The sequence below is a fragment of the Rhipicephalus sanguineus genome, chromosome 3, assembly GCF_013339695.2.
Source record: "Rhipicephalus sanguineus isolate Rsan-2018 chromosome 3, BIME_Rsan_1.4, whole genome shotgun sequence".
Lineage (NCBI taxonomy): Eukaryota > Metazoa > Arthropoda > Arachnida > Ixodida > Ixodidae > Rhipicephalus > Rhipicephalus sanguineus.
In genome coordinates this window covers 173,884,494-173,906,296 of record NC_051178.1, presented here as the reverse complement: position 1 = coordinate 173,906,296, position 21,803 = coordinate 173,884,494, and the positions used below count along the sequence as shown (strand labels likewise).

At 46.7% G+C, this 21,803-nt stretch overlaps 2 protein-coding genes across 2 annotated transcripts; one reads left to right on the top strand and one right to left on the bottom strand.

The window, feature by feature from the left end:
* Positions 1-3,744: 3,744 nt before the first annotated feature.
* On the bottom strand, positions 3,745-5,553 carry LOC119386102 (solute carrier family 22 member 7). Its single transcript, XM_037653448.1, has one exon. The coding sequence runs from the start codon at positions 5,551-5,553 to the stop codon at positions 3,745-3,747; it is 1,809 nt and encodes a 602-aa protein (XP_037509376.1).
* A 5,510-nt stretch (positions 5,554-11,063) lies between these two features.
* On the top strand, positions 11,064-19,355 carry LOC119387694 (sulfotransferase 1C2). The gene is made up of 3 exons (XM_037655169.2): positions 11,064-11,283; positions 16,114-16,199; positions 18,259-19,355. Exons 2-3 carry the CDS (start codon positions 16,146-16,148, stop codon positions 19,216-19,218), a joined length of 1,014 nt encoding a protein of 337 aa, XP_037511097.1. The 5' UTR covers positions 11,064-11,283; positions 16,114-16,145; the 3' UTR covers positions 19,219-19,355.
* The last annotated feature ends 2,448 nt before the right edge of the window (positions 19,356-21,803 follow it).

Sequence of the window (21,803 nt, the reverse complement as noted above, 5' to 3'; positions counted from 1 at the left end):
AGAAGAAAGAAAGAAAGAAAAGAAAGAAAAGAATCATAAGCAAGAAGAAGAAAGATTCAGCCATAGAGCTCACAGTTAATGCATTGGGATGTGGCAAAGAAAACCTTAGTGCGCATTGCGCTTCCCTGCAGTGTCATTGCTCTAGATGTTGAACGAAGTGATTTGTAAATGACCATCATATTTCATTGTTTCAAATGTTAAGTTTATCTATGTTTTGTGTTCCCGTGCTCGAACGATGCCATGTATAAATTGAAGCGTGGTATCACTAGCGTTCTGGCTCCTACATTGATCGTCGGTATCGGGGAGGGTAACTATACGTATGTTGCCATACACTGCAGGATTACCGATCAGCCAGCGCCTCAGTACACGCCACATTATAACGCGAGGTATACATCTAGGCCTTTTACACGACCATATGCACTACAAGTCCCATATACAGTTACCCTGCCATCCCTGTTTTCTCAATTACTTATTTTGCCCTTCGACCTGCTATGGAAATAAAAACGAGCCAAATATGCTTGCACTTTATATCGTCTATTACAACCACCCTTTAATGTTTGATTGTTTCGCGCACCTTCTCGTTTTACTAGACAACTAGCCCTTGGTAAATGGAAGCACCATCGACGTATATGGTGAAGTTGAATGTCTCTTACAGTTCACTGGTATTATTATCTGCAATGTTTTCCTTCTGAAATAAAAATGTCTTCTAATTTTACTAAAGCACTAGAACACTATTTAGAAGAATTAATGGATATCTGAATGTAATATGTTTAGTCTGACAAGTAATTAGCACTTTTAGTATGTACAGTTATTTTTTTCCTTTTGTTCTTCCTGTGTTATAACGCTTTTTTTAATCTTCTTTTGTGCGGTTATTTGATGTGCTGTATTGTTTGTTTACTGATCTTTTATTCGATATTCGATATCATATAACTTTAAGAAAGAAAAAATAGACAACCACCCGTTTTGTAGCGCGAAGCCACAAGGAAATCCAGGATTTCCTTATGGCTTCGTGCTACAAAACGGGTGGTTGTCTATTTTCCCTTTCTTAACCCTTCCGCCACCTTGCGGGATTCCGCAGAACTAATTTGCATCATATAACTTTATTTAGTTGCACCTTTCCGGAGTGCCATTATAAAAAGGTTATTTTTTGTACCCAATTAAGCTATAGTCTGTGGCTATAGCCCCACGTAGTGTTTGCGAACTTTGTGTAAAAAATATACTTCAATTCCATTCGATTAAATTCAATTCACCTATGAAGATTCACGTGCCAAACCATATCACTACGAGGCGCGCCACGTCGGTGGACCCAAATTGATTTCGACCACCTGGGATTCTTCACCTTGCACCTAAATCTAAGCATACGGGTGTTCTTGCATCTTGCCGTGGCCGAAATACGGCCGCCGTGGCCAGTAATATACAACACGCGTCCTCTAGCTTAGCAGCGCAAACGCCTTAGCCGCTAAGCTACCAAGGCTGGTTACTATCCATGGAAGAATTGAATAATGCGGCACGCTGCGTGTTTTTTGGGGCTCTTGTTATTTTATTCCACGCGTCGAAAAATACGCTGAAGAGAAAATCGATGTGATTTCGTATTTTAGTGAATTCTTTTGTGTCATCTCGTATTTAGTAACCCTTTTGTGTGTATGTGTGTGCGTGACAGTACGTATTATTAGTGTGTATATGTGATCATGCGTATATACCATAGTCAACACCCGACACCTGGAGCAGAAACACAGGTGATGAACCAGTCTATAATCTCCAATGTAATCATTAACGAAACTATCTATCTTTCACACTATACCGAAAGAACCTCTTGCCGTGGGGACACTCTGGGTAAGCAAAACGAGCCAAAAGAAACTACACGTCGCGCCGCCACCTTAAGGTTGATGCTGTGACGTCATTGATTATGACGGCGTCTGCTCTACGTAATTATTTATCGGTAAAAAGTAATTACATTGTATTCTACTGAAGCCAGACACTTCAGATGGTAAGTTTCAGGAAATTTTATTGACACAATGTGGTCGGGCGCGACGTGTCCTGCATACTTGTGCTTTTTTTTAATATTTCGCGCTGATAATTCGAAACTTGAAGTATGAACCGATTAGCACAAACCAAGGTTTTCTTGCTCAAGTCCCTTCAGGACTGGGCCACCCCCAGCGGCGCCGACAAAAACTCTCGTAGTCGGATCGTTGTTCACTACAGTATAGTAAAGGGACCGTAACATAAACCTTATCTCAATAATTGAATCAGTTAGCAGGAAGATTTAGAATTGTACATAGTGGTCCACTGTGTGCGAAGAAAAGATACGTCGGCTGATGTTGGCGTTTCGAAAAGCGAACTTTCGCCGTCAGGCGAAATAAAGTTCCCGTGTCTGAACATATGCAACCGGGGATGTAGCGTCCTTTATTCGAGCCCTGTCGACTAAATATAGCTATAGATACACTATATAAAGCATAAAGTTAGGTCAGGCTTTGACACTGAGATTGCTGCAAACTGAGACGTATCCTAACCCTGCCTTTCTGCACAAGCTTTATCCTGATGTTTATTTAACTAATTCATGCACGAAATGTGGCTGTTTAGCTACCTTACACCACATGCTCTGGGAGTGCCCCTCGGTACGTGGCACTGATACAGCATCGGCCAGCAAGTGGGGCTCCGCTCTGAGGAGTCCGGACATTCAGTCACAACTTTGGACTGTCCAGAGGGCCCACGATGCGGCGGTAGGTCTCGGCCTGACTGTCCCGTCGTGGGAGCGGCCCGCCGTCTGCTAAGGCACACGCCTCCGGACTTTTCCAATCCAATCCAATCCAATTAATTTGCTGCGCCTTATAGTTGGATATGACCTCTACGATTTTTTACGGCGGCGTGGCATTAACTTCACGAGGGCTGTGAGAATTCATGCATTAGTCGTAATCGCATCACCGCCTACGACATACCAGCGGCACACTCGCTCTCTCTCGCCTTCGGTGTGAATAGTGTGTAGACTTAGAAATACCGGTGACATGACTCGCATCGCTAACTCCGCCATGGTCCATAGCGGCCACCCACGAATATAAACTGGCCCTGTAGACGTGAACTTTCGCTGCTATCAGCCGTCGTCGGTGTCACCATTACGATACTGAAATAAATACACTGTGTACCACGGAGTTAGCTTACTACGACAAGATGGAAACAGGATGACATGAATAAATTAATGTGTTCGTGTGTTCAAATCAAATGTGCGTGATTATTTGATGAAGCCATAAATCTTTTTCTTTGCTCAAAACTAAATAATATTTCATGTTCCGTGCGTCATACAGAAAGGGTGTTCTGATATTCATTGTATATATAGTGATTTTTATATTTTCTTTGTATTATGCTGTTTGTTTTGCTTACAAGTGCACATCTGCGTGAAATCCACTGCATGTGCTGCCCTCTGTAGGCCCTCAGGTCCTGTCAAGCTGTTTTGCACAGCTTTTTGCCTGGGAGACCCCCAACAAGTGTGTTGGAAATAAAGTGGATTCTGATTCTGATATTGCACCCATGATTACAATAGCTTCTTTAACGTTGAGCCTGCCAATCCAAATGTGCCAATAACACATGTAAAGCGTATCACACGTGAGCACACGCTATCTAGAGCAGGCTACTTCAAGGATTGAACGTTGTCTATAGAGTTTGCAATATGAACAGGCTTAGCAGAGCTCTTACACAAGTAAATTTATACGGCAAGGTATTTATACATGCACACACATTCGTGGATAGAGTTCAGCGCTTTGGCACAACAGATGACTGGGAGATGCTCGAAGCCCTTAGCGAAAACTGCTCGGGCAACGACTCACTCCTCGAACGGCGTTCCCTGGAAGAACGCGCCTTGACGGGTCCTTTGGGCAGTGGACCCAACGAGCCCTGAAGCGAGCGCCTGAACTCGTCGCCGGCGAACGTGCTGCCATGTCTGGAAGGAGGGCGCGCCGATCCAGTTAGCACGGTGATGTCGGGGACTCTGTGCGGAAGGTACTCCACGGCCATGGAGCACAACGCCATTACGATAGCAACGAAGGCTATCATGATATCTCGGCGGTGTTTGGGAAACAGCCGAAACACAATCTCTCCCAGAGATCCGGTCAGTCTGCCCAGAGCGAAACCCACGCAAATGCCCGTACAGCGCACCCTGACCGGGTAGTACTGTACGGTCACAACGAAAGCAAGCACTACAAACAGATTGGCCAGCATGCGGAGAATCACGACGAGCACCGCGTTGGACGTGTGCTTTTCGCTGCCGTACAAACCAGTCAGGGCAACTGCGACGAAGCTGAAGACGATCATAGTCACCGTGCAAGAACGCCTTGCACCGTACCGCGACATGAAACCGTAGGCCCCAGCATACATTGGCACCATTCCCAAGATGCCGGCCAAGGAGATTGTCTTCTTGACGGGGAAGATGTCATTCAGATTCACTTGGTTGAAGGAGAACGACAATGAGGACCACACGTAGCACAGCAGCACGAAGCGTCTCCTCAGCTGTGGATTGAACATGGTGAGGACGTTGTGCTCGGTGAGATGCTCGCTGCTTCGACGCTCAGCCTTGCGCACCTCGGAAGAGAACCAAGCGCGGCAGTAATCGGTGTCTGCGTGGTTCATGCGGGCGGCATTTAGGGCGACACGCTCGGCTTTCCGAGGTTGTATCGTGGCTACGAGCCACGTGCACGACTCGTCGCCCACTGTGTAGAACGCAGCAGCTAGCATGGTCGTGGGCACCATGAGAAAGAGGTGGACCCCTTCCCAGGCCAATCGCAGCCTCGACATGCCGGCTACCACGAGGGGCATGGCGATCGAGGCCACCGCCATGGAGAGGAAGCAGTAGCAATCTCTGCGCGCTATCGTCGAGACCTCGTAGAGGACCGAGTACTGCACGAGCCACAGAGAGTTGCTCGACACAGACACGACTATGCGCAGTGCCACGAAGAGCAGGTACGAGTTGGCGAGGCTCGTGGTGAATCCGGCCACGAGCAGCGCAACGAGCGAGACGTTCATGACGATCTTGCGGCCAATGCGGTCGGCGGCAACTCCTGCCACAGGGAGTGCGATGACGCATGCGGTCATGTAGGTTAGCACGGCCAGTTCGATGAGCCACCGCCGGTCGCACACCAGCCGCCACTCACTCACTATGTTGTTGCCGTAAGGCGCGTAGTCAAAGTCCCAGGCATCACAGCTTACTATAGACGCTGCACTGCCGCCGTCGGGTGGTTCACGACGCCTGCAACGACTTCGGGTGCCGTCCTCTTCGATGGGTGTGGCCATTTGGCGCCACTCTTCGACGCTCAGATTGGCGAAAGCTTCTGTCGGTCGACACCAGTGGTCCATAATGCGCGTCGTGAGTCGAAAGCTTACCAGGTGCAACAGGAACGTAGTCCCCGCAAGCATCGACACTAGTAGGACCTGCATCTGGAAACGGCCTTCGCCCAACGGCACTTCTTCATCCCTTTCCGCTTCCAGCACATTTGTGCGATTCTGGCTTGTAACGTCAGCGTAGATAGATGAAGCCTGACGCCGGGCAGTTGTCTTCTTCGGTGGCATGGCTTGTTGGTTCGTACGACGCTTCGGTCCACCTCTACTCGTCGTGCGCACCCGTCGTAGAGGTGGGGAAAGAGCGGCGCATTGCCTTAGAACGCTGGGCAAGAACAGATAACGCTCACAGTGCGCGTGCCGTCCTCTTCTTCGTCAGCGCAGCGGCGCCACCGCACTGTCTTCTGCTTCGGACAGGGAGTCGGCATAAGCACATGCTTAGCTTAGGCGACGAGGACGGGTCTTGCGTTGCCGGGGGCATTAATGCCGTGACAAGACATTGTGGATAATCAAAGGCAGGAGTAGCCACGTTAGCATATATATACTAAGGCAGGTTTCAGCCGGTCCAGGAATACAACTGTGTCAAGACGATTGACCCGCTGGACAACGGTCTGAATTCCCACGTGTGGCAACGGGCCGCGTACTGGTGTGCGGCGCCTCGAAATCGTGGTGGGCGGAGGCGACGCAGAGGAATACGAGCATGTTGTTCCGCAGGGAACGTCGTGCGAAAACTAACTTATGTTTTCTTCTTCTAGCAAACTGCGCAGCAGCACAGGACACAAAGAAAGAAGAGGCGTATACGAGTGGAGTCTTACAAATGATTTATTTAAAGGGACTGTCTACCGCTCGGAAAAAGTTTTCTAATTGTGAGGAAAATGAGAAGATCGTTCGTCACATCGGCAACAACGAGCATGCTTTTGCCCCATAAAAAAGGAATTATATCTATAATTTGATATTGAAAATCGTGAAAGAATGACCGCTAGCGTCACCCGACAACGATGTGGTCAATCTACTAGTATAGGACAAGAAACCTTCGCAGGTAGGCTCATTTTGATTAAAAACAAACATGTATAACTTGAAGTTGTATTTTACGCACTTGAGGCAGCTTTCGGTTGCGTCAGAGAGTAATTTTTTGCTTTCTTTTTTCTCACGCATCCAAAAAGGCACCCGGTGGCGCTGCTTGCGGCGCCGTCCTCGATTTCGCCTGCTTCAACTCATGCGCTCATGCGGCCCTCCGCTCCGCGCTGGTCGTACTGTGCCGCTGTCTTGTTGTTAGGATGTCTCACATGTGCTGCGCTGTGAAGGCGTGCGTTTATCGTCTCTTTTTGATGAATCGGCTTGGCTTGGATTGCGGCAGCAGTGCTAAAATAAACGCATAGACTGCGATTAGAGCAAAACAAGTGTTCTGTAATCTTATAATAAGGATTCATTTAACTCTAGCGCTCTGAAAACGACTGTTACATTCATTACATTAGTGTTCAGCGAAAATAAAGTAATCCTACAGAAATCACATGTGCTTTCAGTTTTAATTTTTACCGGCACTACAATAGTCGTCGCGTCCACCAACCAGTGTTGCGGGCACGTTTCACGCCAATGGAAGAAGACCGAACGCAGATAGAAAAATTCTGTTTTAAAATTTTCTACTGACTTTCCAGAGAAACCGCCGCAAGGTTGGACACTTCAGACGGTACGCTTTCTATTGCAGTACAAAACTGAAAAGCGATGAAGGACGGTTGACAGCCCCTTTAAAATACGTACTTTGCGTGGAAGTGGAAGCGAAACGCTCGTTTGGCAAAATCGCCATTTCGCAAAGCCGATGTTTTTTCTGACAGGTGCAGTGCTGGATGTCGACATCACACGCTGTCCGACACAGAACTTTTATTCAACTCTCACGAAATATTTGAATAAACCCTGCATAGCAAGTGTTCTCCTTTACATTTATTTTCCTTATCACCGGTACAATGCATTCATGTTGTTCGGGTATATTCGCATTCTGCAAACAAGGGTGCGTATAACCCAGTTACATATTGAACAGTGGGCACCCCATGGCATAAAAAAACCAATACACGCTCATTTGTCCTTGCGGACATGTTCCTGTGTCCAGATTGAAAAAGAAAGACTTCGCCATTGTAGCTGCTTGCGTTCTTTGAACTCGTTTAAGAATATATTCTGACCCTGGCCTGCATTATAAGCGCCATATATACATTATGATTAGCAACATAACATCGCACACATCCTTATAAAGTATCTTCCTTCCAACAGAAAATGGGTAGTCGGTATGAAAACGGATAATAAAAAAATTCACACTTGTCATGACTTCCTTAATGTAACCATGTGATGCACCTGTCATCACTTGAGTGCTAACAACATACTCAGACAGTGGTCGCCTTAGTCTTGTTTGGCGCCCTGTTCGCAGGAAGGGGTCACTTGCCTCGCAAAACAAAAAAAAAAAAATTAATTTAACGCGATAGCATTAAAGAGCTCGTTTCGCAGAAATTCCGGTGTCGGCGTCGGCGTCGTTGGCTGTGAGCGAAAAAGCGGCGCTGTCCGTGAGCGAAAATTCGAAATTGATGCACATAAAGAAATAACAAACATCTTCGGTTCGAGTGGGAATAGAACCCAGGACTTTTGCGGGTCATCGAGGTGTCCTACCACCAAGCCACGCCAGTGCTTGAACCAGTTCTGGAAAAAAAAAAGAAAGACCCTATAATAATGTATAGGAGACTCCTTAACGCATGTGATATTGCATGGCAGATACGTAGTATATCGCACCAGGCGCCAAAACATATGAGTGGCGCAACGAGTGGTTGGTTTAAAGGCCCGCCGCCCACCAATCAAAAAGCGCACGGCCATAATTAATCAACCATCAACAACAGCATAATCAAAGTGCGTGTTGCCCTAATTTAACGACGAATGGTGAGTACTTCGACAATTCGCAGCAGGAAGAATTAGGCCGTAGTGGGCCATTCACAACTGCAACTTGCAGCGGGCATTATATGATAGTTTTAAACGGTCAATGTGACGCGCACAGACATTCCTTTCCTTGCTCACGGTGTCCGCCGAGAAGCGAAGTCAGGCTAGCGATTGAGAAGGCGATGTGAACGCGGCCCGATTACGCTATCGCGTTCTACTCTTGAAAGCCAAGGTCAAGCGTCCTTCAAGTTCTTTACTAACTCCTCGACACTGAAAGTGAATAAGTTTCAGTTATGAACCAGTGCCACGTCGTGTCTCTCTTCCTTCTTTTGTGCGTGCATTCAAGTCGTGCCGTTATTCAAAGTACGATGATTCAAAACCAACTCGCCCAATTTGCTGCCCCTTCTAATCGTGAGAAGGCCCGGGCCGTCAATTCTGCTCCATACCTGTACTCATTCGGAACTTTCACGCCATTCTTTAATGCTCACGCCGCAGGGTTATGGCTGTACGCATGCTTTTTAACGATAATGCGTGGCTACCGAGAACCCCTGGTGTTACATTCGAAGAGCTGCTTACTTCCCCCCACCTTTACCCCAGGAAAGCCGAGGACCAATCGCAGGCCGTTGCGAGAAGCATGTCATCTCTTCATTTTCATTTTGCATTCATGGCGAAGCTTCCTTCTTTTCGGACTCGACCGACGGTGGAAAAAGGGGGGGGGGGTGGCTATGGTGAAATTTGGTCCCCCTAATGGAGAATCCTGCCTATGCATCGCCATCTTAATTCCAACCCCATCTTTCCACATTTCTGGGGGCACTTCTTCCTGTTGCGACGGTAGATGCGAGGGCAAGGGTACTCGTCTGAAAGTTTCGGCGAAGGTTCGACACTTCCCCCTCCTCCTCCTCTTGGCTACGCCACTGGTGCGGAACATTGCTTTTTACCTAAGGCAGGGACTACGGTGATGGGGCCCGTTTACCTTATGGTCTCACGCAGCACGTGATCTTTTACGACCTGGCAGCTGACCCACGCAAGCCTCGCGTGCTTTTTTTTTTTTTTTTGTTCTTCAGACCCATAGTCAGACACATGCTTCTAAAGGTGCCAAATCTGTCGTGGTCCCGATACTGGCTGTGAAATGAACGAAAGAAGATGAAAGCGTAAATCGAGGGCACCTTTTTTGTTAGACAAAGCCATGTGAAGGCAATATGTAAGAATGCTTTAATATTGAGTAATAATTATAATCCGAGATAACGAAGCTTAAAGTGAACTCTAAAACCATCGGGGTATACAGGTAAGTACCACTTTTCCCAAATGTTCGCACGCCGCTCTGCGCGTCGTGAATAAAAAGATAATAAGAATGTTCCTGAACCTCAGGTGACTCATTGTGCTGGGATGCACTGCGCGAGTCATTGTTGCACAAGACAGCTGCTACCCGTGCACCTGTAGCTGTTTTTGCGCATGCGTCCGTGGCGAAGTCATTCAGTGCGTAGGCGGAGTGAAAGCCTTTTGGCGTTATTATTCTATCACCAGGCAATGTGTGGTCGTACATGTGGGCAGACCTTCACCGGGTCGCGAAACGGTTATTAAAGCGAAAGCCTTAAGTGGCTATCTTGGCGCTTCCTTCCGCGAGACATTGCGAGACTTTCGCGAGCTCTGTCCAAAAACTCCCTTGACGTTCTCTGATTGCGTCAGCATGGCGTCGCACAATGACGTCATCAATCGACATCGTCGATCGGCCAAAGGTGTACCGATCGCGGATGCGGTGCAACCCCGCCTGTGGTGCAAAGAGCTACAATGGACGTTGGAAGAACATTGCAATCGACTGAGAACGTCGAAGTGATTTATTGTGTCTCTTATATACTGTAAGAGACACACAGTGTCTTCCAGGAAGCCTGTTCCCCGATTCTATCACTTAAAAGGGCTCTGCAACAATTTTCCAAGTAATCGTCTAAAGGCTTCGTTAAAAGAGCTTACTGCCTCACGAATCGACTTCCGCAAAAAAATTTTGGAATCCGTGAAGCGCAAGTGGAGTTACAGGGATCTGCCGCACGCTTCAAGCGCTTTCTCTCTCCTTTCGTACTAGCGCGCAACATGACCTTCAGCACTTTCGTTTCATTTTTTTCTTCCAACGCGCGACTTACTTTCAGGGCGATCGCGAGCGCCGAAAATCTGTCGAGACTTGGCGAGATTTCGCGTGCACGACGCTTCCTAAAAGAGGCTGTGCTAGTTTGGGGCTCTCGCGCTACGCAGTTTCACGAGCGGGCGCCATTCAGACGAAGGTTTCCTCGGATGGTCACGCGGCTCCGACACCTTTGACAAAGGCAACGCACTCGTGTGTGAGGTTTTACTGGGTGATATAAACTGGGTGTCTCTTTCACCCAGTAGAAAAAGAGATTAGCTTAATCTCGGCAATAGATAGCGCAAGTGAACACGAAAGGGCATCTTTGCGCAGGCGAATAGGATATATTTACGTTTCGTATCTTTTCTTTCTTCTTCTTTTTTTTTTTTTTTTTTTGAGAGATAGGACAGTCGATGGCTAACGCTCAGTGTCGCGTTCTCGTCCCAGTTTTGTCCGTTCGTATCTTTGCGCAATAGCTATAATTGGATGTACAAGTGCTTCGGCAACGTCAGTGCCATCAGACGCGCAATGTGCGTTCGCTCAGGGATCAGTATCTACTGAGGCCGAGTCCCACATCTCAAGAGGAAAGACGATATCGGGAAGCAGTAGCCGTAGGAGAGAGGGCTGTCTTCTTTCCTTCTCTTCTTTCCTGCTGTCGTTCTCTCTCTCTTTCTCTCTCTCATTCTAACCGCTGAGTGGCTGAGTACACAACGCGGCGGCCGTCTCGGCAGAGCCCGCTGTCCTTGGCTCCGAATTGCCCGGAAGTTGTCATAAGGGGCGTCAAAGGCGACCGTCACGAGTGTGAACGGCGCGCTCTCCAGCTGGAGTACGTGTTTTGACGCCGTTGTGCCCGGGTTGCGCGCCGCTCCGCCTACGTGTAGGACGTGCCAGCCGACGAAAACAGGGCTGATCGTGCTCGAACAACTTCCCTACAGGTTTGTAGATGTTTTGCTCCTCTCTTACCACTCGGTAGGTCATGTGCCACACGGCCTCAAGACAGTTCGAAGCGTGCTTCACAGGAAAGGGGCAATGTATACCAACTCACTATCTTGCAGTATATCGCCTGTTTCGCTATGTTGGTCACATATACCATAGTTTAAGTTACGGAAGTTTTCCGATACTTACAAGATTTCGCGCCCGGGAAACAATTTACGCCAACCATGTATGCACGCTCGCAATGTTGAGGGACAACGCCGGGGTCTACTCCCTGTGCTACGGCTTGTTCCTGGCTCCAGTAACGAACCAGAAGCACACGCTGTTGGGCTAGTCGGTTCATGTTCTTTCAGAAGCCACGGAAGTGGCTATTTCGCGCAAAGAAAACACAAGGGGAGGGATAAGGGGAGCGCAAACTTTCGACTGTTTATTCCAAATTTACTGCAGTAGTATATATATACGCAAACACATGCGCAGAAAGCGAGGCAAACAACGAACAGATAACGTTTTGTGCAATGCAATACAGAGGTATAGACATGCGCAAAAGGGGCAGGCTCACAACAATCGGATACCATCTTAATCACAACCTGCGATGCAAGAACGTGCTCTCTGCCTGCGAAAGGAACAATGAAGTGAAGCGGGAACACGAGCTGTCACTAAAAGGTAAAGATGGGGCACATTTGCCGGCCCACTGCAGTTCCCACAAGTGTGAGCCGTATCTGCACAAGATTCAGATTCTTGGGAGAAGCAGGGACACCACTGCTCGGGAGCTGTTGGAAGCTTTTCACATAAAAGCACGAGGTTTATTATGCATTAGTGACACTTCATTGTTCCTTTCGCAGGCAGAGAGCACGTTCTTGCATCGCAGGTTGTGATTAAGATGGTATCCGATTGTTGTGAGCCTGCCCCTTTTGCGCATGTCTATACCTCTGTATTGCATTGCACAAAACGTTATCTGTTCGTTGTTTGCCTCGCTTTCTGCGCATGTGTTTGCGTATATATATACTACTGCAGTAAATTTGGAATAAACAGTCGAAAGTTTGCGCTCCCCTTATCCCTCCCCTTGTGTTTTCTTTGCGCGAAATAGCCACTTCCGTGGCTTCTGAAAGAACAGTAACGAACATTTCTCTCAACCGTCGTTCATGAGTTAGTCTTTTTTTAGGTGTACTTCGAAACAAGAGATGCGTGCGCGTTATTTTCTGGACGATCATAGTGCACGAAGGCGCTGATGTCGCGAAAGCAAGACGTGTGACGGGTGATATACGAAGACAACCTGCGCCAACTGGACGTGAAAGCCGTAGCTGGGATTTGTACATTGCGCTCCTATGTGGAACTTCTTGTAGGCACGTCATCATTTTACGCTGTGTAACAGTTGAGCGCTTTGGGCAAGGATGTGCAATACCAATGCATGACTTCACATCCGAGAAAAAAAATATGAACATGCCCATGACTACTACTCCCCAACAATGGCAAACTTCAGTGGCTTCAACTGCGTGAAAAACCCTGTGTATATGTTGCAAAAATCAATGCAACCTACGTGTAACCTGCAATTACCATTTGCAACGTGCCTTGTGTGAATTTAATATTCTCGCACACGTGTGTATGTGCGCGCGTGCGTGTGTGCGTGTGCTATGGATGCATTACATCAGGGTTATGTGCCCTTTCATAGATAGCTTACATGTGACATCATGGACGCAGATTCATAAAGTACTGGTTCACCAACGTGGTAGCTCTGATGACGTAAGGAACTTGGAAGTGATGCAATGATAACATTAACGTGACGTCACAAACCTTGCGCCCTACCATGCAGTGAATCAGCATGACTGTTTCAGTGACGCCAGTGGAAGCCACCTATATTTAGTATGCTAAACTTTTTTATACGTGATGATGTATGCATTTTAGCGGCATATGTAGTTTCTTTTTCGAATGCCGAGCTCTGACCGTCGCGATAACACTGACCGCTTGCGGATACATTGCGTGAGGTTGGAGGCAGGATGCTGCCGGCGCCATTACGTTCTACGAAACAGCCGCGACAAGACCTCAATGTATACCTAGCGTGTGCCTATATAGCGTGCGGGAAAAAAAAACGCTGTGGCACGTGGACCATAATCGCTGGTGGGGAAACGCTTACAAGGAAGACCGCGCATTTGCCGTGTGTATACTGTGAGGCAACATCATGCAGCAGGCATAGAAGGCCACGATGCAGTTCCGAAGAGGGAGGGAAAAATTGCATCCAGTTTGCATGAGACGAGCGCCGAAACCGGTCTCCTGTCTGAAGCTGAATTGCACGCAAGCTTGTGTATATATATATATATATATATATATATATATATATATATATATATATATATATTATGTGCGTGCGTGCATACACCTAAATTATTCTACATAATGAGGGACACCCCATAACTTTGGTGTGTATCTCAATCACCTAATTACGATCGAGCACGAATTTATGCTAGAAGAGCCAGGGTATGAGCTAGTTGGTTATATATAGTTGAATATTGCTGCGCGCTACTAAGACACACGCAGGAAGAAGCACAAATGAACAGGACAACTGCGAGAAGTTCTGTTCTCTTCTGCTTCTTCCTGCGTCGTTTTTGTGTGCGTTTAGTATAGCGCTGCAAAATCCAACTATATTGGTGCAGTGCTGCTTATTGGTTGGTCACCATGTTCCGGAGAAAGTTTTTTTTTTTGCATTTCGTCCCTTTTCAAATGCTACCGCCATGACAGGGATCGAACGCGTGACCTCAGGCACGCACTCACGCAGGCGCACACATACCAGTGGCGCGAGAGATGCAAAGAAGTAGACAAGCTTTCGCACTTGGAGCAACGCATTGTAACGAACACTAGTTCCCTCGCCAGTGTGTGTGCGCGTGCGCACTTGTGCGCGAACGAAAGCTAATGCCACAGCTCCCTCCCTTGCTCGACACCCTGCAACGGTGCTCCATAATATTCTGACCCAGTCAAAACGTTTGACTATTTGACTAACGCAGTCACAGTGCTTACGTGTTCTATACAGCAGCAGTGCTGTCCTGCCCATCACTTTTCTGAGGGTGTGTTATTTATTTCGTATTATACGATTTATTTGCGTTTATCTGCAGAATCCGCAGAAAGTGTGCCATTTTGCATATCGCGCACTTATTTGCACCCCTCTGCATCGATATTACTATGCGCAATGTTGTGGGCGCTAGAGTTTACGTGTATGAGTGGAACACGTGACTGACTTTCACCTTCATCATCTCTACATATCAACATCCCTCTTACACGTTGCCTATCTCAATATCATTGGGAGCATCATAGTCGTTTAACGAGCTCGGCTATAGAATAAAGCGGTCCCTTATAAGTTATGCCGATTATTACACGACGGCTGTCTGGAGTAGCCAGCAAGGATCACTGTAGCTTATGACTATGAAAGAGGAAAAAGAAGCCACTCTCGATCCCGTAGACCTCGGAACGCGCACGTACGTTCCTTGTATCAACAGGTCATTAGAGAGCTTGTAGAAACGTTCTTTGCCTGTGTACGTATAGGGCATGTTGCCAAGCCCAGCTCTGCGGGTTTCGGGTATTGGCATGTCAAAATTTGAGCGACAAAACCGACGAAAAAAAAATAACAAAAACGCCGCTGTGTAGGAGCTGTACTTGTGTGAAGAAAAGCGGCTGTTAGCACCGTTTGTACGTCACATGACAGGACCACTGACGCACGTATATAGGCGCGCCTGGTGCGCGGCACGCATGCATGACTGCGCGACTGAAGGCATGAAAGGCTGTGAGTACGCACGGGGCCTTTGTGAAGTTGTCTAGCGGAGTGAGAGTCATTGCATATAAACGTCTCTGAAGTATTTGTGCAGCAAGATACGCAACTCAGCACCTTCTATACGTGCTTCTAAACAAATACTTTGAGTGACGTAAAGGCTCCGCCCTCCGTAACCGCTTGCAAAATTCCAATGTCTAGAACGAAACCCCCAAAAAGTTGTACGAACATAGTCGACCGCGGCAGGTCTTGCACCATAATGAACAGCCGTTTCTTGTGATCACCCTTGTCAGGAGAAATGCACGAAAGGGACACGCAGGACGTCAAATCACAACAAAAAGAGTGCTCAACGTCACAATAAACAAAGTTCGTAATTATCGTTTTCAGCGAAAAACACACTCAAATTACATGCAGAATGACGAAGCGGCAGAACAAGTTTCTTTTATTTTTATCTGAAGATTAGAGCAATACATTTGGAGCAGCACGCCGGAAATTCGTCCTTTGCTGAAAATTGCACTGAATTCCGATTTTCTATTTAGGTGACTGACGCCATTGCGGGGTACTAAAGGTCTCCGGATAACAGTAACGTATCTGGCTTATTCGAGTAGGCGCTCATTTTCTGGACGCGCCTATGAAGTGTTTATCAGACTATCAGTCGCATTTGTAACCATGGCTGCTCTGTTAGCATAAGGTCGTGGACGTAGAGAGGGCTTGCATGATAACGGTCTCTTATCATTGTTTGGGGTGGAAGTCGCCCGCTTCTGTCTTTCTCGCGCGTGCACGAGGTACACACGCAAACTGCGCGTGCAAGATTTTAATCTGCACGGCACATGACGTGGTGCTCACGATTGGTACCGCTGTCATTGCAACCAACAAAATAAGGTATACGTAAGAGTCCGGTGATTGCGACACCAAGACCGAATCTGGTGAACAACATTTGTCACGTTTCATTTGTGTGTTCACTTCATCGTGTTGCCCAGTGTACTGGTATTGCTCTGATGTATGCATATATATTAAGTCAGCATACCTTGTGTATCATAAGCGCTCTCGCGTTCTTTTCTCTCGTTGTGTGACGCAGGTACAGGCGGCGCCATTGATATCAACCTGGCCATGCCGTCATCGTGGAACCCGACAGATGAAACCGGCAAAAAGGCCCTCGAAGAGGTTGGTATCGCTCAGTGTCACGTGTCATCACAGGGCAACGTATACGGAGACGGAATAATGTTACAATCCGCCAAAAGAAAACAGCCGTCTAGAAATCCAAAATTTTAAGTACAACTACATACAAGGCCGACAGAGACGCACGGACAGCTTGTTTGATGCAATAAAATTATTACACACTTCGAGTAGGAGTGTGTGAATAGTGGTCGTTGAGACAGAATCGAATACGAATTTCATTTCATCTTTATTTCCTTAAGGGGTGGGTAAGGGGTGGGGGTCGCGTAAGGGGTGGGTTAATATACAGTCAATATTTACGTTTGATATGCTATCTATGAAGCATGATGGGCAGGTGATTGTAGTGAGGTCGAGGAATCTAATGTATAATACTTTTTTTGAACATTAAACAGCCGTTTTTACAGTTACATAAATAAGTGTTCACATTTCGCTATTTATAATTTATCATTAAAACCTGGAATGGACTGTCGCGAAAAAATAAGCAGGTTGTAAATATGCATAGAATAATTCCGAGAGTGCAAACGACCGTAGCATAGCGCTTGAAGTCACTTCGTAAGCCCTCATGTTTTATGCTCTGCCCGAAGGTGTGAAATGTTTTAGCACATTTTCTTTTTTTTTAGTGCAGTTCACATCTCAAAATAATTTTGAACTATTAGAGAAATATTCGTACATACGAGTAGCAACTGCTTAATTTGAATAAGACAGTATTCGATCCGATATTCCAAATTTTCCAGTAGTCGCATATTCAAATTCTCTTGCCTATTTTCGAGAAGTGCGACTTAAGCGTTAAAGATTTTGAAAACAAGGTGACATACACATACCAGTTCATTTTTTATAATCGTAATCGGGCCTCTTTCTTTTAATTTATTTCTTAAGTTAGTAACGCAGTAGCGTTAAAGAGCACGTTTCGCAGAAATTCCGGTGTCGGCGTCGGCGTTGTTGGTTGTGAGTGGGATATCAGCGTTTTCAGTGAGCGAAAATAGGAGATAGGTTCAAATGAATAATGAAAACGTCGGTTCGAGTGGGAATCGAACCCAGGCCCTCTGCGTGACCAGCAAGTGTTCTACCGCAGAGCCACGCCATTGCTTGGAACTGCTTCCGAATACAACCCAATACGAATGACATGCAATGTGTGGAGCCTCCTTGACGCATCTAATGTTGCGTGACAGAAGCGCATAATCGCGCCAGGCGTCAAGACATGTGAATTGCACAACGAGTTAAAGGTTTAAAGGCCCACCCATTACAAAGTGCTCACATGCTTTATCATCATCAGCAGAAAAAGCATCAACAAAGTGAGCACCTGCGTATAGGTTCCGGTATTGCCTTATACGGACGCCTAGTGGGCCCTTCGCTGATTCGCGAAAGAAAGAATGATGGCGTAGTGGGCAATTAGCAACCTGCAGTAGGTATGGTAGGATATAGTTTGAAACGGCTAATCTTACGCGTACAGACGTTCCTTTCCTTTGTGGCAAGGTTGAGGTGTTCCCTGAGAAGCGAAGCGAGGCTACTGATTGAGAAGGCGATGCGAACGGGGTCGGATTACGCAATATCAATCTACTTTTGAGGCGAAGCTCAAACGTCCTCCAACATTTTAGTAATTGCCCTGCAGTACTGACGTCAATGCCTAATCTAACCTAATTAGAAGTCCTAGCGCAAAAAAAAAAAATTACCAAGCCCAACGCATAGTAGGGCAGTAGGTGTTCCGGTGAATCATAGGTGTTCTGACACTGAACTGCCCAAAGCCGGTTTTCACTAACTCGAATACTTATAATATTTATTCAGTCTTAATTTGTATTCGATGGCCTCCTAATGCAATGAACGCCTCTATCTACCGTAGATACGGTACTTCAGCAAAGTGAAGCTCGCCGCCAATTTTCCTTTTTTTTTTCACATTTCTGGTTCCGGTCTGATGCACACACAAAGGCAAAGTGCATTGGCTAGCGCATTTTACGCTATCCTTACTTTACTCTTCAGTTGACCCAAATGATTGAAACAAAGTATGTTGTGATAGTACCTTCCATTATGCATTCATATATTTGCTCTGCAGGCATGCAAGCCTGGACCGGCATCCAGGAACGTCTATAGGGACTTCGAAGGCCTGTACGTCAGCCACACGTTCACGGATCGGAATATGCGCTCCGCGTTGTCCTACAAACCACTTGACGGGGACGTCTTTGTCGTCAGCTACCCAAAGTGCGGCACGACTTGGATGCAGCACATCGTGTACGCCATATACCGAGACGGCGTGGCCCCAGCCAGCCTCATGGAGTTCATGAGCATGACTCCGTTCCTGGAGCTTCTGGGAGCAGAGGGCGCGCATGCCATGCCTCGACCGGGAGCCATCAAGACGCACCTGCCCTTCAAAATGCAGCCTTACTCCGAGAAGGCCAAGTACATCTACATCACCCGCAACCCGTACGACTGCTGCGTGTCCTTCTACTACCACACGAGGAACATGCCGCTATACTTATTCGAGGACGGCACCTTCGACCAGTTCTTCGACATGTTCATCGAAGGCAAAGTCGACTTCGGCGACTACTTCGACCACCTGTTGTCCTGGTACGAGCATCGCGGGGACAGCAACGTGCTTTTCGTCACCTACGAAGACCTCAAGAAGGACACTCGCGGCTGGGTTCTCAAAATCGCCGACTTTCTGGGCAAGGAATACGGCGACAAGCTGAGACAGAACCCGGACGTAGTCGAGAAGGTACTCTCTTCGATAAGCGTCGACTCCATGAAGAAGATCAACGCGCAGCTGGGGGTCTGGGGCAAGAATTTGACCAGCGTTCCCTTGGAAGCACTTCCTCCCGGAATGAGGTCGTTGGTGGAAGCCATGGGAAGCCTGTTAGAGAAGCCGGTTAAAGGAGAATTCGTGAGGAAAGGCATCGTGGGCGACTGGAAGAATCACTTCTCGCCGGAGCAGGTTGCCAAGATGAAAGAGCGGATCGCACTCAAGACCGCCGGCAGTGACGTCATGGACCTGTGGAAGGACGCGGGCCTGCCCTAAATACCAACGCCGGGTGGCGATTTTGCATTCTTGTGGACAAATGTCCAACAGAACCAGAAGACGGGTCATTTATGTGTTCTTCGATAGAGCCGTAGCAATAAAATAAATAAGCGTAAACTTGCGCACTCGTGAGTTCTTCAATATAAAGTTAAAAAGAGACCCCCCACGGTGGTCTAGTGGTTATGGTGCTCGACTGCAGAACCGAAGATTGCGGGATCGAATTCCGGCCACGGCGGCCGCATTTTCGATGGAGGCGAAAATGCTTGAGGCCAGTGTACTTAGATTTAGGTGCACGTTAAAAAACCCCAGGTGGTCGAAATTTCCGGAGCCCTATACACTACGGCGTCCCTCATAATCGTATAGTGGTTTTGGTATGTTAAACCACAACAATTTTTATTATAAGGCTAAAGTCATCGGCACAAGAAGTCTCAGTGGCTTTGTGCTCACGTCCACCTTCCGTAACCTAATGAATAACGTTTTCGTGTACTACTGAGTGCGTATCGGCCTAGGCGTCAAATTACTCTTGTGATATAGCTCACGAGTTGTTGCAATCAAAGTCGTTTAAGTACACCCACTTTGGTTGAGGATCATAAGCGTTTGTGAATAGCATACTTTCCACAGCAAGATCAGAGAACATGTAGACTAGCATTCCGTGACCTTCAGTTTAGAGAGGGAGAAGAAAAAGAGAGGGAAGAGATGTTGACTAGGTTAACAGCCCGGTCGGCTGCTATGCATTGGAGGTGGAAGTTACGTAGTGTAAGAAGCCGGACTAAGGTACAGAACTTGTTAAAGCACATTGTGACTGTTCAGTGACAATACTGTGTAGTACTTGTACAGTGCCATTGGCGTGGCATTATTTGTTATAGACTTCTTTTACACATCCCTTCCCAAGTACAGGGCAGTCCGCCCCGGTGGTGCAGTGGTAACGACGCACGGATGCTGACGCGATAGTCGCTGTTCTATCCCGGCCGCGGCGGTCGCATTTCGATGGAGACGAAATTGAAGAGGCCCGCGTAGTGTGCGATGTCAGTGCACGTTAATGAAAGCCAGATGGTCCAAATTTCTGGAGCCGTCCACTACGGCTTGCCTCGTAACTATAGAGGGCGGCTTTTTAGGCATTAAATGCGCTTTTTAGGCGCCAAGAATAGGCAGGCAAAACAAAGTTTTAGGCCTCCAACATCTTAAAAAAGGCACAATAAATGTTCACATAAATGCAAATAATTTCAAACGAAGACGTGAGCGACCTTCATCAGGAAAGCAGAAATGTTGCGTTTAGGGTTTCGTTTTCCTTAACGGTTTCGTACATATGGCGGTGCGTATCGTGATGTTGTATACATGTTCGCTGATGACGTTCGCTTGGGCACTTGCCGTTTATTGAGCGCGGTAGCGCAAGCATTTGTCGGCAGACAGGGCCCGGACATACACACGCTGACGCGACAGCTCCGATCTCCGCCCAAGGTTTGTTTATTTTTTATGTCCGATCTTCCCACGATATCAGCATTCTTTGGGAACTTGAATGTTAAGTAATGATGGTAGATTTCATTCACGCTCACTATGGGGGGCCGCAAGGCAATTATGTGAACAGTAGACGCCTTATGTTATTGGGTATGTGATAAAGATGGATTCAAAATGGGAAGTATGAATTTGACGATACGGTTTGTTCCCGGATGCATTGCCTGAACAATAACCGCATTACATTCCGTGCGAGGTTAGGTATCGTGTCCTGTTTATAAAAAAGCGCATATATATATATATATATATATATATATATATATATATATATATATATATATATATATATATATATATATACATATATATATATATTACTGCGACGAACACTGAGTATAATGTCAGGCTAACATATCCAGCATTTCTCTCGCTCTCTCCTAAAATATAATTAAAATACATTACAAATGACAGCTGGCCGCAAGTAATGATATTGGATTACTATTAAGTCTGAAATTAATGAGATAACTTTGAAATTGCACTAAAAAAGTACACCATTCATGTACAATTCATGTACAGATTACTTACAGCACATACGCATTGAAATATGCAAGATCTTTGTACAACTTTCTACGCTTGAGTCTTAGCAGTCAGATTAACTTGGCTTCGTTATTTGTTTTTATTTTTGTCAATTTCTTATGCCACAAGAAAAGTGTACGTGCTATATTTTAGTCAAAGCTAATTAAAAATGTAAACATTAATTGTCTTGAAATTACATGCTCGAAGGAATTTATTATATTTCTAAATTACCAGCCCACAATCGTAATTCATTGTATTGCTCATTACAGCAAAAGGTAATCAGTGTAATTTGATTACTGCCAAACCTGGATATGTCACTGTAAACCGAATAACACCGACGGTTTCCGGTTTCATATCTCATTACGCATCACTGCAGTGCAACGCCACTGGCGACGACACTCATCACGCCAGCCAGCGTTATGAAGCAGCTGCACGTTGTCAGGGCTGTTTCCTTCAAGCCGTAGGAGTATTTGCGTATTTGCGTTGCGCTTGGCGTCGTAAATAACTGACGCACTTGCGCAGAACATCAACGTATGAGTCCAAGCGCTATGCTCAAT